Here is an 18,286-nt window from a genome sequence, read left to right on the forward strand (position 1 = left end):
TCAAAGGTGTCGGGATTCTCCACAACGCCATTGGTGGAGGGGGTCTATACGTATTGGGTGTCGAGGATCCCGTACACGGGACGGTGCAGTGTCCCGCTGTCCTGGGTACCCTCGGAAGTTCACCCTGTGCGTGGTCTAAACTCGTGCGTGGTCCAAAGCTGGAGTGAGAGAGAGAGGATAACTCAATGGCTAACTGTTGACCCACGTCATTCGTGCCTACGACTCTCCGATGAAACTGTTTTCACCGAGAAAGATCCTATCTTGAGCTCCAAATGTTAGGTCGCGTGAAGCCAATCACCGAGTACATGCCTGGCAAAAGTGATTCACTGGGAGAAAAAAATTAATGTTTGCCGGCGGAAAAAGCCGGAGATACTTGGGTCAAATAGCCGATATAACGCCACGAAGACGAACGTTGGTGGTACGGGGATGGTTTGGTTTATTAGCAGGCTTTATTTTTTTAGATAACGACTACCACTTTTCGGAGTCGTAGATTTGTTTACTGCAGACTTATTATTATTGAATTTAATAAGGGAATATCTTCCTCATAATAATCCGTCGGGAAGTCACAATTTTAGGATTACATCGGTGACATGTACCCTTACGAGGCAGCTCACTGTGGGACAAAACCGATTATAAGCGGAGATGATTCAATTTTTTTTTAAATTCTGAATATGTAATTTTTCACGTTCGATTTCAAAAGATTCACAAACTTTCAGTTCATATTAAATGGCCTATTTCAAATTTCTTTACTGAGTGAAAGTATTTTAGGTGAGAAATGAAATCGACAAGTTATTAAAAATCGAGGAGAGTAGGCACCGTGAAAAGAGCAAAATTATCAAGGTGAAGAGAGAATCAAACAAGAAAGACTTCCAGACATTTGCTTATGGTATATCTTTTCGATTCTTTTACGAATTAAGTTCAAAGAAATTGGCTTTATTATTTTCCCCCATGGAGGGAAAGCAACGGAGGTCTCTAACTTGGCATCCTTGTTCATTCTGAGTCATTGTTTTCTTCAGTTACCAATTCACTTTTACGTGAGAAAATGTAGCTTAGAATTATAAAACTTGATGCTTGGTATAAAATAGATAGTAGTTTAGAACGTGTTGTGCTTATGAAGGAGCATGTAAGGTTAAATAAAGTGCTACGCCTAAGAAAAGTTATAATTACAAAATTATAACTTGCTAGTAAAATATTCCCGCTTGAGTAAGCATCTCAATTATCTCACAACCATTATTTTTTCATTTCTTCAAAGTGTGTATTTGGCCAATGTGGCTCATCTCTTTCTTCTGGCTATGCGTGCCACGAAACGCACTGTTCCTTTCCTGTATGATGTTGTATGAATTCTAACCCACTGTCCTTTCCTTTCCTTGTGTATTGTCTATTTCTCCTTTGGTGGGTGAAACTGCCCCCTGACGCCATCTCTTGGCTGAAAGAATCGGGGCGCTTGGCGACATATTAGACCCACGGATCTCAGGGTAAATTGACTATCCTCGATAGCTCAAGTGGTTAAGAGCATCCGCCCGGCAAGTGGAAAGATCCGGTGTTCGAGTCCCGGTTGAGGAAATATTTTTACTCTTGTGATCCGTTCGATTCCGCCTTCCCCACCTCTATTGTGTTCGTCCTTTATATGTGTTCCTATCCCTTTTCCTTATATCTGTTTCTGTATATATGAGTATTTATTCGCCGTTTGGCGGGATTTCGTGTTTGAATGTGTATTTGGCCAATGTGGCTCATCTCTTTCTTCTGGCTATTCGTGCCACGAAACGCACTGTTCCTTTCCTGTATGATGTTGTATGAATTCTAACCCACTGTCCTTTCCTTTCCTTGTGTATTGTCTATTTCTCCTTTGGTGGGTGAAACTGCCCCCTGACGCCATCTCTTGGCTGAAAGAATCGGGGCGCTTGGCGACATATTAGACCCACGGATCTCAGGGTAAATTGACTATCCTCGATAGCTCAAGTGGTTAAGAGCATCCGCCCGGCAAGTGGAAAGATCCGGTGTTCGAGTCCCGGTTGAGGAAATATTTTTACTCTTGTGATCCGTTCGATTCCGCCTTCCCCACCTCTATTGTGTTCGTCCTTTATATGTGTTCCTATCCCTTTTCCTTATATCTGTTTCTGTATATATGAGTATTTATTCGCCGTTTGGCGGGATTTCGTAGTAGTAGTAGTAGTTTTGAGGGGAGGCGACCGACAGCTGAGGTCATTTGCGCCATAGGGGATGGATAGGAAAGGATGAAGGGTGGAGAGAAACCCGGCGTCGGCATTAGCCTACTCTTTACGAAAGGCGCCAAGGGGTCCGCGGCTTAACGTCCCATCCGACGGACGGCGTACTCACTCAAAGTGCCCTCCACAAAGCACCTCAAGCAGGGATCGAGATACCTCTGAAAAATATTCAACACCGCCGGGATTTGAACCCGGGCCCTCTGGGTGGGAAGCCAGTAGCGGGATTTCGTGTTTGAATGTATATATATATATATATATATATATATATATATATATATATATATATATATATATATATATAACATATATATTATTATTAGGTAATCTACCGGTTAAGGTAGGTTTTGGATGGACGTAATTACTAATTCAACTATCTGTGACCCCCCGCAAAACACAACATCCTACTCTACATCAGGTCCCTCTTCAGCTCTGAGTACTTTCTTCCTCCCTTCATCCCGTCCAACATCCCTATCCTGTTCCTTCCCTTTCCTCGTTTGTCTAACATTCTCCCCTCAATCACAATCTTCAACATCCCGCTGCCGGTCAATACCCCCTTCAGCCACTTTTCCTGCCTCCATAGGATTTCACTTAACAAACCCCTCTCTTCGCCCACCACACCAAGTACTTCCTCATTTGTTTTCTTCTCTGTCCATTTCATCTTCTCCATTCTTCTCCACACCCACATTTCAAAAGCCTCCAGTCTACGTCTATCCTCCTGCTTCAATGACCACGTTTCCGCGCCGTACATAGCTACGCTCCATATCAAAGTTTTTACGTGTCTTATCTTAACATCCTTACTCAACGTCCCCGTCATCAACTCCCTCCTCCTTGTGAAAGCCTCTTTGCCTAGCGCAATTCTTCTGCAGGAGAGGCAAGACTTTCGCGATCGTCATCTCACGAAAACCTTGCAAAGGAAAACGACAGCATCAGGACAGAAGACGCAGAAGAAAAAGACCAAATTAGTTAGAATAGGAACTTTGAATGTGAGGGCTTTTATGAGAACAGAAAAATCAGAGAATATTAAGCGAGAGATGGAAAGAGGAAATATAGATATTTTAATTCAATCGAGGTGAAATGGAAGGATAGCGGGGACTACTGGAGTAAATACAGCGGTGGGGACGAGAGCCAATGGGGGGTTGCCATAGTATTGAATAAAGAGGTAGGAAGAAGCGTAGTCAGCATAGAACAAGCAACGAATAGAATATCGCTAGTAGAGATAAAAGCAGAACCATGGAACTTGGCCATTTTTCAGGTATACATACCACCGAGCGATCATAAGAAAGAAGTCGATAGGGGATACTAAGTACGATCAGCTGGTCAACATAGTCGCTTTTGCTTCTGCAAGGAAACATTTAATAGTAATGAGGGATTCGAATAGGACGGTCGGCGAATGAATAGATGGTGATGAGGTGGGAAATTACGGTTTTGGTACGAAGAGTAATAGTGGGGAGAAATCAAATGAGTTCCGTAGGAGATACGGGCTAGTCATCACCAATACTTGGTTTTAATACCAAAAAAGGCGTTTTTATACATACCATAGAGGCTTTAACAAAGAGGAGGTAATTCATGACAGAAACATTGAGAAAGATGTCAAGTAAAAGCTTGTCAAAACTTTGATATGGAGCGCGGTTATGTACGGGGCGGATATTGATCATTATAGCAGGATGATAGACATAGATTGGAGGCTTTCGAAATGTGGATATGGAGAAGGATGGAGATGGTAAAGGGGACAGAAAAGTTAACAAATAAGGAGGAGCTGTGTATGGGAGGAAGGACAGAGAATTTTTAAGAGAAATCATAGGGGAACAGGAAAAGTGGATGAAAGGCAAATCGATCGGCAGTGGGATGTTGAAGACTGATAGAGGGGAGAATTTCAGGAAGACGAGGAAGAGTTTGAAACAGGATATGGTTAGTGGACGAAATACTAGGAGGAAGGAAGTATACGGAGATTAAGGAATTTGGGTTGTACTTTGTTGAGAGAAACAAGATATTTATTTGGTAGTTGTGCCCATCACTAACCCACCTTTACCGGTAGATTACCAAATAAATGTACATTATATATACACATATATTTTTGCATGCATATATGAGTGTGCCATTTATAAATATTATTGATAGGGTAAAATAAAACACATTAAAAATTTTGAAACATAGTAACAAACGCAAAGCATAAGTAAATTTTCACGGAAAATGTGACAAACACGTAATCCCAATCTGATGCCACTCTCTTACTAAAAGAGACCTTTTACTATCTGAGCTAACGTGCCACGTGTATTTCATATGCACATACACACACACACACGCACACACAAAAAGAGCGCCAAAATTGCCTTCTTTATCTCTCTATCATCGACGTTTCCTTTCCGTCCTTCCATTCCATTCCATCATCGCCGTCATTATAGTGATCCTCGACGCCGTCATCTGCGTCTTTCCCTCTCCACACCCCACCCTTTTCTCCTGAGCCTCAATGCTCCTCGAAACGCGCTCCTTTTACGACGGCAAGTCCCGTCGTTGATGCTCCGCCCCTTTCCCTTTCGGAATGTAATCGCGTGGAGTCACGTGCATGCGCTGATGAGCACAGCAGCATGCATATGCCCTCCGTCGCGTTCGAGGTTCGGTTTCCATATTGAGACGAAAAAAAGAAATACCACGGAGACTACTGCGGGAAACCTAAATTGCGCTAACTCACCCTCTTCATCTCTCTAGTTCGCTCCCCTTCTTTTGACAATCCTTCCGCCTCTCTCCATCTTCTTACGTCGATTATTACCCCTCGCTTACCTCCTGTATCCCGTGCCTCTTCAGTAGGAAGCGTGGCGGAAGGAAAAAGGAAGATAAAAGAATATTCGGGACGTTTTGAATGGTAATATTTCAAATTCGTGGTCCAAATCCACCGTGCAAAAATAGGTTGAGCGTGTGTCCGAAAATAAATGCAAAATGAGCAACCGGAGCTCACGTTCGTTTCGTTTTAAATTATCCGTGCACGTCAACGAGAGATGAAGTGGGGTTTTTGGGAGGTAACCTCAAAAAACTAGATGGTTGGAAAGTAAAAGCGCTCTCAACAAAGGGACAGAAATTTTAAAGTTAATACTGAAAACCACTGACGACAATTTGATGTTTTTTTACGTTAAATATCAAGTTTGAAATGAATTTAGTGAAAACGGTGAAACAACACAAAAAAGTAGATAAAAAATCAATCATCGTAATGTCTAATACCCAATACGAACACAAATATGCTACCAACTCGCTTATTGTGGGGATCTTTTAATTTTTTCTAAGCTTGCACGTCAGGAACATAAATAAAGGAAGGAGAGAAAGGTGATGTTCTACAAAAATAAAATTCAAACTTATCATTTATTGGCCACCAATAACGAAGCTCTTATGAAATTTTCTACATATTTCAATCCACTGATAATTCTCACATAATTTTATTGAAGATAGATAGATATGTTGGCTCGGATTCGAATGTACAATTTAAAGTTACGTAAAACAAATATTTTACTAAACTGAAACTCATGACATAATTACTTTGAAACCACCTAAAATGTACGATGATAGCTTCTCAAAACAATTTTATTAACTAAAAAGCTTTGGTTGATACTTAACATGAGAAAATAGCTTCTCAGAACGTAGGCATGAATTAAGAAGTCAGACCTTGTGAACACACGGAATTGCGTAGAGTAGATACAGCATGACAAAATTGTAAATATCTATCTATTATATGTGATATTGAAGTGGATCCTTACCAAGGGATATTTTTAGTGACATCTTCCCCTTCAAGGTCCACGATGCCTTTTGACTCCATCTTTGACTCTCCATCCACTACCTCTCAACTTTAACTCTCATTCTTCCGTTCACTACCCTCACAATAGCACCGCCAAAATCGCCTTAATGTCCAAAAGCGGTGAATTATGCTCTAAATGAGCATTAAATGAATTACTATCTGCCTTTCTAAGCCATCCCATAATCTGAATGGGTTTATAATCAAAGGTCTAAAAGTCATTTACCTTGACCGGGACTAGAAACCGGACAACTTGCGGCAGGAAGGATGATCAAACTCAGGAGTCAACCCCAACCAGAATTACAAGCTTGAAATGTAGTCACGAAGCCTTCCTTTGAACATAGGGTCACCCTTTAATCACATCACCGTAAAAGTCTAGTGGGCACTCAAAAAGCGTAAATAGGCATTAAGGCCCTCCCGTCTGAAAGCCCCTGTGCGTTACCAGTCTGGTCACCCACGGCAACACGATTATCAGGCTATCTGGAATGGGAGCCGCCCTAATAGAAAAGGACTAAATAATAAACGAAATCGTTTTTCAAAATCTTAAATATTTAATTACTTACTTTTCTATTTACTCTGTCGCCAATTTTGACGCACGAAATTCTTTGGTTTGTAAAAGTTTTCTGTTCCATTCAATAATCTTTTAAATGCATATTTATATGAATAATTATATGCAATTTACTGCACCTATTAGGTAATTATTTCTTCCTAGACTAGAAATGTATGTAGGAATCAAATGTTTCTTCCATTTATTCATAATTAGGATCATATTTATAAGCTCTATGCCTCCTTTTCAGTTAATCGCCCGAGTTGCCCGTTATCATTTACGAATAAAATAATACTACAAAGTTGCGCGTGCATTTTTTTCACGTTAATATCTCCTGAATACTTCAAAAAAGGCAAAGACCGAAGGCCTACTTTTCAATTCTTTTACTTCGAAGACAAAAAAAGACTTCCTCATACATTCCTTTGTGAATAGGTACACAAGAAAAATAAGGTTCAAATATGCAGCTATTTCTGATTGAAGTTAGTTTATGAATGATGGAAACTGAACCAATTTAATGATACTCATGGAAAATTCTAAATTTTTTAAGTCGATGACATTGTTATTTTTGTAAGATAAAATTCATAGTGACGGATAGGAAAGCATTTTCACCCACATGAATTTCACTCTATAGCTTGATTTAAGAGCAAAATACAAAATATTTCTTGTGAAGTGAATCCAATGAATTGCAAGCATTGATCATTCGAACTGCAATCTAAAGAGGATTTGGGAGTTTAGTGAAATCGCCCACTGACGACGGATATTAAACTTCATGTGTGTTCATATACAGTGATATTCGAGTAAGTGTATTAAATATTGAAAATTAAACGCTTTGGAGGAATAGCACAAAGTAGAGAAGAATAAGATAAACCACCAAGGGTATACTGGAAGGATAACAGAGGTAAAGGCACCAAAAGTGCAATTTGAAAGAAGAACAAATGGCCTAAGGTAGCATGAATTAGAATAGAAAGACTGGAGGGTATGGATGAGTAGTACATCAGTACATGTAATTACTTATTTTATTTATCTCACATTAACCCGAAAACAACAGTTTAGCCTTTACATCGGACTTTCGCAAATGATATAGCAAATAAACAATTTCAAACACTCAAACCCTTGATGCAGAAAAACCCGGGAATCGAACCCATGATCTTTGTATTGGCGGGCGAGGACGTTACCTCGCTACTATTGAGGTCGGCGTACGATTTATATCAATGCAATTATCTACCGATTATTTTCATTCTATAACTATTGAATTGAATAATACAAAAATTGATTCGTATTAGAAATTTTAAGAAGATAATTTCCAAACACCTTAAGAAAATTACATTTTCTTTCTTAGTTTTTGATTTGCCTATTTACCAGTCTTTTTCTAAGTATTGATTGTTTAGCTGTATCATTCCATCTGGCTTCTCACCAAATTGTATTTTAATAATAATAAATAAATAAGTGATAATAACTGAGCGGTGTATGCAAACAAATCAATTTACATTATTACTTTGTTGTTTTATATTAAAACATTTTTATAGAACGCAATTGGATTTTTAATGAATACTATTTAAATGTTAGTAATTCCCTTTAATGCACGTAATCCAATTGCTAGAAAAATATGCTCAGTTTTCTTTCATTCTATCCTTTTTGATTTGTCACGAGTCGCCAATATTTTAGGGTGCCCTCTTATTCCTGGCCATTACATGAGTAACTTCTTCTCATTCAATCTGGCCAATCTCTTCCTTCTTGCATACGTCACGCTTCATGTTGTAATTTCTGCTTGGGGTCGCCCGTTACTATGAAATGAATTTAAAAATTCAAAATCATTTCCGCTGCCTCTCCAGCACGTTTCTTTTAGTCACTTAAGTATGTGAATTGAGAATCTCTTTGATGTTCTTGCTTTTAGGTATTTAGCAGAATGGATACAGGAAAAAAACTCTGTAAATACTCGTAAAATGTTTATTTGACTCCTGAGAACTCAATCACTCCGAAGTGAGTCAATGGAGTCTACAAAGTCAATGATGTGACAGCAATTGCATAAAAACTATGACTGCTATATCGGAAGAATAGATTGGTTGATTTCAAAAATGAGCTCCATTCATACGCTTGAATAGTTGTAAATTGAGTTAATTTGCCTTCACATTTTTAGAAATAAATTTGTCTCAACGATAAAATCATATTGCGATGATGATTTTTCTCTACTCAAATATTAAATTATAGATTTTATTTCTTTAATAACATTGAAATTAATTTTCATTTTTATTTCCCGAAAACCTCCTTACATTTTTATTTTCAAACCTCATATAGGTACAATGTACGCCCTAGAAACAACTATGCAACTGAATAGCAATTAAATATACTGTTAATTAATTCACTTTAAGTGGAATGTGTACTTTTTCGGCAAAGTAATTTACTTTCAATATATTACATTTTAAACCATTTGAAAGGTATACGTACGACTATTTAAAATCCTGTAACATAAATTCTACCATATAATAATAAAATGAAGAAGTCTCCTCGTTTATATTATAAAAAAGTCATGGGCCAATTGATATTTTACATCTTTTGATGACCATACTGATTAAAACGTTCATTCGTGACTCGTACCATTATCACTCCATTCCTTAAAAGATCAATACAATGATGCTCGTGTTTTCCTGTTCACTGCCTTTTACCTTCATGATGATGAAATTCTTCAACGGGAGTGATTTTAAATGCTCAGGACTTCTGCTTCGTTTCCATAGAAAGTTCGAGGAATATATCACCATTGCACATTTGCCCCGAATAAATCTCCGTCCTCCTTCGAAAAGAATCCAACTTAACGCTTCCTACCTCCTCTCCTCACCCCCGAACCAATCCTCTAGCCCGGGAGCGCCCTATTTTCCTGGCGTTGATAAAGTTGAGGGCGCGTTTAAAGATTCTTCCCTCATGCTCGACGGCGATGAATCAGTCCCGACTCATTTCACCTTTTAGCCATTTTATTAATGCGTCTTCTTAAATATTCCGGACGTCGACGCATTGGGTTCGTCCTTCCATCTTTTTCCAAAATAAAATTCGGTCTCTTTATTACGTGGGAAAAATAAATTGTGTCCCAGGAGTTAATCTCTGAAACATTTTCCATTACTGCAATGCGACCTGGAGCGTAGAAAACTGCCTTGAAGGAACGCAAGGCGTCGTCACGGAGTCAAAAATGTTCCAGGACCAGGAACCACAGAGTCGTGAAGATCGAAATTTCGATTGCGCTTACTCCAAGGATATCTATAGTTTGATCTCAGCTGCGATACCTAAAACTAATCTTATTCATCACAGCGAGTTAAATCGGATTATTGTAGAAAATGTATGGATATATCCATAAAATCAAGCATCCATTCAACCCTCTTAATGAGATCATGTTCACCAAACTTCTCCATATATATTTTTTGACCACATTTCGATGGCACAGGAAGATGACGGTCGTGCCGCCGAAACGTCAACTAGATGTGTCTTTTCTGTATTTCTGTGTTTGAATTTTTGATCAAAGTTTTTTAATACACTCGTGTCATGGCTTGAGATCGCTCTTTTATGGAGATAATTGCTTGTGTGTATGTAGTTGTGTGGGTATGTATGGATATATATATATATATATATATATATATATATATATATTTATATTTATATATATATATATTTATATATATACACACACATATATAATTCATTTAAAATAATTCAACTTAGAACGTCAAAATTGAAATTTATAAACTAACCAAGCCCTTTTGTAATGTTAATAGAATTTTATTACCCATTGGTGGTCATTTTATTGTCAAAAAAGTAATGTTTTCAACTAAAAGGTATTTAAATACTTTTAAGTGCGTCAACTAATCAATTAAAATGAACAATAAAGTTCAGTATATTTCGCTACCAGTAGTTAAAATTAGATTAGGTGATATATAAATTTGAGTCAAATTATACAGGGAAATACGCTTGCTGTGAACTGACGGTAAAATTTCTAAATTGTTGCTGGTAAAATAATACGAGGAAATTAAACATCCGTATTTAATCAAAGATAAAATGAAATATTAATTTATACTGCCATTCGCTCTATTTTATTTAGTTGATTCCAATAATAACATCACTCTTTAAGCATCTTAAATTCACCTATAATATTTTCACGTATAAATACTTGTGACTAGTGAATTTTCATATACATTATGGTCATATTCCTTGCTTAACTAATATTTAAAAATATCATGTAAATGAGCGGCATTCATTGAAAAGATAAGAAAGGATACTGAGACAGGAAAATCATTGAGTAATACTCAATAAAGTTCAATAAATACTCGTACAGTTAGATATTCGTAACTGGACATATTTGAGTGTGTACCTAATAGCCTGCGTATGGCACCATTAAGTTGGCGGAGATATTTCATAGCCAACTGGATAATCTGTCATTACTAAAATTCGTACATAAGGCGGACCATGTCAGATGTCACTCAAATCCTTATCATTCCTGTCAAACTTGCCTTTACAGTCCTAATTTTCACACCAATAGCATCGCTTACAATGTAACATCACCTACAGTCATGACAAATTCTTTTGTCCAACGCTGCCTTACATATATTCTTCAAGCTGCTTCCTCTTCTATGCATTACACCTAATGTTTTCCATTTTTTTCAATTAAATAAGCCCTGCAATTATATTAACCAAATATATCCGTGATACAATTTGTTCTCTAATGACTAACAATACACATTTAACCGCCTCTCGCTGCATTTTTTTAATATGTGATACATAATACAGTGAAAATTAAATCAAAAATAAGTTTTAGGATGGGACTATGAGATTAAGATTCAAAAAGTAAAAACCTTGGACTCCCTTCCTGCGGGCAATATGGAGCTATAAGGCTTAATCCAAAACGGACGATACGTTGGTTTGGGAAAATAGTTCTCCATACAGTGGAGCAATACATTTTTTATGCGGTACTCAGTAATAAAATGCATATTTCAAATATTTTTATCGCCCATACATTTATATACAGAACTAATATGGCTGAATGAAATGGTATAGCCATTGATAAATTGTTTCTGTTGCACATTACTGGTAGAAAATAATTTTTTTAAAGTCTTCATCTCATATTCTGTGCTGAATTGGGCTGAAATGTGTGAAAAAATCATTCATTGCATGATAGTGGGAAGTTAAAAAGTAGTTATGATTATCCGTGAATTTGTAATTCATTTTCATTCTTATTTTACCCAATTTTTTATTTAAAAACAAAAGGTCAGCGACAAGCTGCTGACTCGGTTCTCCGAGGGTTCTCATCGGCAGTATGAGCTGACCACGCACGGATCCCACCGCATCCGGCCCTTCAGGACTAGCTCCGAGGACCACCTGGAAGACCTTGACAACTTCGAATCGCACGAGTCGCCGGGCGGCAATGGAAATACCCTGGGGACGGGGGCGAAGGGGGGCAAGGCAGGTGTTGGTGCCGATAGGGGCAAGGGAGGGAAAAGCAAGAACGACTTCCTCGCCTCCGCAGCCCTGGGGAAGATGTCAGGAGCCCATAGTGCGTACGCCGGCACGACATCACCTCCCACCCCCGAGGGAGGGGGTCCCACCGCCACATCCCCCATCAAGGGGGCATCCCACCTCCCCCCAGGGAGCGGGGCCATCACGATGGCGGCGACCACCACGACAGTGTCGGGGGCGTCGGTCGACGACGACGGGGAGTCAACTCCCGTCTTCGACACCTTCGATCCTCCCGAGGTGGTGCCCGTGGTGACGGCCACCGCCTCCTCGACAACGGTCCAGCTGTCTTTTGTGGTGAGGTGGCAATTCGTTATCTCTTATTCTTTTCCCGCAAAGGTACTTTCACCCCCTAATTATAGTAAGCTAAGCTCATAGAATAATACGGTCGGCAGACTTATAATTGATACCTTGCACAAATTATGTTCCATATCACTTCAGACTGTCACTTTACTGTCTTTAGAGTTAATTGTTGTGTAACTATAATAATTTGGAGTTCTAAAAGATTCCCAGTCTCTTCTAACAGCTTCTTGATTTTAAGTGGCTATCCTTTAGGTAAACTTCCTTATAAAAATGTTTCCGATGTATCCAGCAAATCTACTTTGAAATACAGTAGTTTCTATAGGACTAGGCGCAGTTACATTTCAAGCTACCACTAGAAAAGAGACACGTTTATAGGCTATTGATAGAGATTAACACTTCACGGAATCAATTTTCCATGGAGCCGGAATTGACACGATTGGTTTCTGAAGCGAGAGATTCTAATGCGGACCTGCGGATTGTTGTCGATTGCGTTGCCCATTATCACCCTTAATCTGCCTGCGGACGGATTATACTGATGTTATAATGAAATTTAAACTACCCGCAGCAGTCCTGAGGAAAAGCAACTTACCCTTAGGGGTCATTTCAATCATTCAATCATTGGCGGATGAGTCATCTGAAGTGAAATATTTAGAACTATGAGAAAATGTAGAATACTGACGTCGGTATAAGACCACTCTTATTTTACAGACTAAGAATTGCATAAATCATGGCTCCACAGACGGTGAAATGCTTTTGGGGTGATCTCAGAATTTTTTAACGCGAGATCGAAACGAGAACGCAAAACGGGCACTCAATCTCGAGAAATTTCTTCGTGAAACCCTAACAAATGCGGGATACGTTCAATTTTTAAGATCGACCAAATTTTTCTCATATTCATATATTAAAATCCACATGTGCTGATAGACAGTGTCAGGCGGCACACAAGTCCCAAGTAATCACAAAAGATAATAGATAAAATCAGTCATTAAACAGAAGTACACTTAAAGGGAACTTCAAAACACAAATTTCTTTCACAAAGCTAGAAAATCCCCATTGCATTAACATGAATCAAACAGCAAGAAAACAAAAAATGTAGCTAAAAAATTAAGCTGTTACATATAATTTTACACCATACATCAATTGAGTTATTAAATATATTCCGTACATATTTTCTTAAAAGTATGCACTCTGCTAGGAAAGGGCTCGAACGGTTTTGCAGGTAAGGTGTTTCAATCAACAATTGTTTCATTTAGAAAACAAAATTTTTTTATTCGTCTTTGTGCCCGGCATTTTACCTTGAACTTGTGGTCATTTATCCATATAAAATTTGGGTTCCCCGCCTCTTTCCTAAGATCTGCCCAAGCTTTCTCCCCCTTAAGAATGTGGAACATTCCGCAAAGTCTGCTTATTTTTCTTCTAGTTTGTAAAGGTGCCCAGCCCAGCGGTTTTAGCATGTGAGACACACTCTCCACCCTCCTATGCTTTTTCAGTACAATAGTATATCTGGAAGTATATGGGGTTAAGTTAAAAATAAGCAAGAATTATTACCTAATACAAGACTGAGATGGTGAAGAATATACGTTTATTTGTTTGCAATATAATATAGAATAAATTAGGTATTTTTTCAAATCAAAACGCGATACAAATCCTTCACTATAAATGACCCTCTAATTAGAATGACGGTTACAACCAAAGAAGAAAATTAAGGACGGTGGTTATTTTGTGAACATTGTAATTGACATATCGCTGTTTTAATACATGCACTTACATTTTAAGGAGAATGCTTTTAGTAATCTCAAATCCGAAGATTTTTGTACTTCTAATGAATAATCAGCCCTAGGATCACAAAATAACATCGTTACTAAAATATTTTATCATTTTTCAACGACCTTTCTTTGACGAATGGAAAATTTTTGCGAATTTCTTCAATTTAAAATCCTATATCCTTTTTTCTTGGGCCGAAAGATTTCAAATAAAAACTTGGAATGCGGCAAAGACGTCACAATATGTATATGTATGCCTTACAAAAGTCTTTACTTGCGATTATTTTAAATCCTCCTGATTACTTGGCATGGTGAACGATGAATTTTGAAAGATTTTCATTTTTAATGGCTGATAGGTAAATGCCATTTAGTCATCATATAATTCAATAAACTTAATGTAAAACTAAGAAAAATAGCTACTTTGTATTAATATTTATTTTCTCTGGGAGTTCACAGCTTCTTTCATTATGCAGACACTTAAATTAGCCATTTTATGAGAATAAAAATTATTTAAGATTTCTTAAGAGTATCATTGAATTTAAATACTGTAAATCTATATAATTAGACAGAGAAAACAATGATAACTAAATCCTCTAACTATATATGTAGATTCAACCACGATTACCACATAGCTACTTGGTTTGAGTATGTACCTCCAGATGTCATCTCAACTTGGCGCGGTAAGTATGGAAGAAATAATTGATTATCTTATCTAAACAAAACCTACCCGGTGACTAAGACAATACAATAACTTTGAATTAAGTTTGCGCTACTTCAAGCCCTCTTAATATCCTCATTAGCCACTGCACTACGGTATGCGAATAAACACTATTAGATGGATAGGAAGTATGAATGAAATCATAAGAATTAAAAACACAACATTGTTAGGATAAATAATGACCGCTGGGAATATTATATGAACATTAATGTGCAAGTCACACGCTCTTACGACACTACTCCGTCCTCTTGTACTCCTATGAGGATATATAGCATTGGAAAATGTAATTTCTGTGCCTTTATAAATAACCAGCGCTTAGTAGATCATTAAGCAACCGTCTGTTGTACCTCTTTCCTTCCGTCTTATTTATCTTCTTCAAGTAGGTCTTGAGAATGCGTCGAATGATTTTCTCTCCGTTTTACTTAACGCTGTTTCCCGATAACTGGTTCCCTCTTCGCCAGTTCCCCCACGGGCTTCGTTAAACGTGATTTACTCCGCTCACGTGATCGATGCCCACCATTCGTTTAAAGCGGCACTTTCCCATTACCCTCATCCCCATCTCCTTCGTCACAACAGCGGTCTTCATCTGTAACCTGGACAAAAATAAACACTAGCAACGTCTTTCTTCCATCTCAAAGAGCACCTTCCTACCTCCCACAAATGAATTTTCTGCAGTCCGGTCCACCTTATTCAACGTGGATAACGAGCCAACTACAAAGGAAATATTATTATAGTGAGAAGAAGATGTATCTATCCGACAGCGCCACATTTATTTGATGTCAAGTCAAGCCGCTGAACTATATAACGTTTCATCAAGAGAGACAGAAAACAAATCTGCCGGAGAAATTGCCTAAATTGGCGGTAATGGCCCGAACACACCCCACCACCCAATGTTCTCCAATTTCTCTCCTCGCTTCCTTTCCCCTCCCCCCTATTCCCACCCTTCTCCCACTCACCCTTTCATCGCTTCCACTCACTCCTTCCCGTTTCATCTCACAGGATCTGTCTCGACTACAACTTTCTCACCCCTTCGCCCCCTAACAATTCTCTCCTGTCTCTCGCAGCGACCCCTCCGGGGCTTCTCTTTCCCTCGACTCAATATCTACGCTTTATCTATCTAACTGTGCATGCATGCATGTGTTTCTGTATATTGTATTTTCCTATGCATGCATGGATGCGTGTATTGTGTTTTGAGTCCCGAGAGTGAGAAAACGGAACGCATATAAAAAGAAATGCGAGCGTGGTTTGAAATGCTCGCCTAATTCAATTTCAGTTGAAGCTGCTTCCCTTTCACGTCATTGCAAAAGGTGCAAATATTTGAAATTAGTAGTCAAATTAAAGCAATGGTCCAAGAGGATGTTGAATGGGTGGCTTCCATACCTTTACCGTGGGGCTTTTGTTCTCTGTCTTCAAGGGGTCGTACGCGCGTTAAAATTGGACTGGTATAACGGAACAAGATGTTAGGCCTGTGTGCCCTGTCTACGACCTCACGCTTTTGTTGACTAACGCCATCTTGCTTTCTCTTCTTTCCTCGGAGAAAGGTGGTCTTGCTACCCAAAATTTTGCAATACGTGTGAGTGTCCTTACATAACTATTTTGCTATATTTTTACTGGCTAAAGCCATCTCGCTCCTTCGTTTGAACTATTGTTCACATCCGTGAGACTTTTACAAGAAATATTTATGCATAAGATATATATATATATATATATATATATATATATATATATATATATATATATATATACATTCATACAGATTCTTACTGTGGGATGCCTTTGGTATTACATGTTTATACGCACGCTCATCAAAGACTCTTGCAAACCTATAAACAAGAAGAGTAATTTCACTGAAGTGAACCTTCTATGTCACCTCTAGTGGTTCACTCTTCTAATCAATAGTGCTTTAAAAAATCTCAGGTAGACGTTTTACGTAACGTACGAAAGCTAAAACGAAAACATTTTGATGATACATCGTATACCTGTACATTTATTTTAGAACGCTCCGGGGTTGCTTTATTCATCCCGTTCAGGAAAGCCGTCCAGTTATTGTCTTCTCACAGGAAGAAATGGACCATTCGCTTGCAGGGGAACGAATCCAAAGAGGCACGCTTCAATATATACGTATAATCCCCATGTTTCTCGACGACGGTTGTGTCGCCGTCATTATTTTCTGTTTGGATCGGGAGGAATGCTTAACACGCGTTCACACGGACCCCTTCGCATTCCGCATCAGATCCAAAATATTTCCTATAAAAGCGCCTTCATTGATCCGTGCATTTTCTGCCGTCGTCAATCCGATACCCTTTCAAGATTTGATCAAAGAAAAACTTTCGAAATTCAATGATTTTTGTGAAAGATATTCATGTCTCGGAGGCTTTTCCTTTTTGATTTTTAATTTTCTCTACGCATTTTACTTAATGATCAACTTCAAATAATTAAGTTGACTCGATGTGACTGATACCGTAAGAGCGATGTATTTCCATTCAGACGTCCCAATTTTTAATCAATAACTTGACTTCTAGACTCAATCGAGATCTCAATTAATCAAGTAAGGTATTCTGCCTATTGTAGAGTTAGATTTGGACCGTTACTAACGACCTTTTCTAAGTATTCTAGAAAATTCCTATTTCTTTCATTTCTATATAATTGCTGCTGACCTGCATTCTGCCCACAGAGCCTACTCTAATTCTTCCCCTATCTCCTTCCCAAGGATTTTATCTACATGTATGTCACGCCTTCAACGTCCCAGTTCTAACCTTAAAATATTTCCATCATCCACTTGCTCGGCCTTGTTTGAATTTCCCCCTTCGCTCACCCTATTAAAAACCTCAGCGGTTGTTTTCTTCCCTAGTCAACTCATATTCTTCATTAATCACCACACCGATTTCTCAAAAGAATCCAATTTACGCTCATTTTTTTATTCATTCCTCAAAAAGGATGAGGATAAAAATGCTTTGCAAAATTATTTTTGCATTTTCAAAGCTAATCAAATCCGATTTACATTTGTTTTTCAAAAACAAAAATTTCAGAAACTAAATTAAGAGCCATCAATATTATCGCCAATCTTTCGAACCATTCCTAAGGGTCAGTTTTCAAAGACAAAGGATGATAAAGAGCGATAAAACCTGCCGCAGATGGGCGGATCCACAAGACCGAATTTTGCGGTTTTACAGACTTAAGCAATCGGCATGGACGTTGTAGCAAAAATCATCAACGCGAAAGAAAATAATCGATGTTACTTTCATTGAACAACTTACCTTTAAAAACACGACATTCCATGAACATAAGTCATTTGAAGGGAAAAGAATTTATCGATTGCATTCTAACTTCATTTCTAATCACTCCAAGGTTGGAGTTTGACAAGCCAATTCATCGTTTCCCGAAATTTCATTTTTGACTTCATTGAATTCAAATGAAACTGTTTCATAGTTTTAAAAACACTGGACTCGAAGTTTTCCTCCA

General features: G+C 38.2%; 2 protein-coding genes across 2 annotated transcripts in view; both read left to right on the forward strand.

Moving 5' to 3' along the window:
- LOC139700275 (uncharacterized) overlaps nt 1–11,968 on the forward strand; it is a gene marked incomplete at its 3' end in the record, with an annotated part of 566,019 nt that extends 554,051 nt beyond the window's left edge. The window contains exon 5 of the mRNA XM_071598911.1: nt 11,795–11,968. Coding sequence (XP_071455012.1) covers nt 11,795–11,968 — 174 coding nt within the window. The remainder of the gene's footprint in view (nt 1–11,794) is intronic.
- Nucleotides 11,969–12,026: 58 nt separating this feature from the next.
- The window catches only part of LOC139698301 (uncharacterized), a 29,197-nt gene continuing 22,937 nt past the window's right edge, over nt 12,027–18,286 (forward strand). The window contains exon 1 of the mRNA XM_071597188.1: nt 12,027–12,337. Coding sequence (XP_071453289.1) covers nt 12,065–12,337 — 273 coding nt within the window. The 5' untranslated portion in view covers nt 12,027–12,064. The remainder of the gene's footprint in view (nt 12,338–18,286) is intronic.

The sequence above is a fragment of the Hetaerina americana genome, unplaced genomic scaffold (genome assembly GCF_022747635.1).
Source record: "Hetaerina americana unplaced genomic scaffold, ioHetAmer1.1.p SCAF_10, whole genome shotgun sequence".
Taxonomy (NCBI): Eukaryota; Metazoa; Arthropoda; class Insecta; order Odonata; family Calopterygidae; genus Hetaerina; species Hetaerina americana.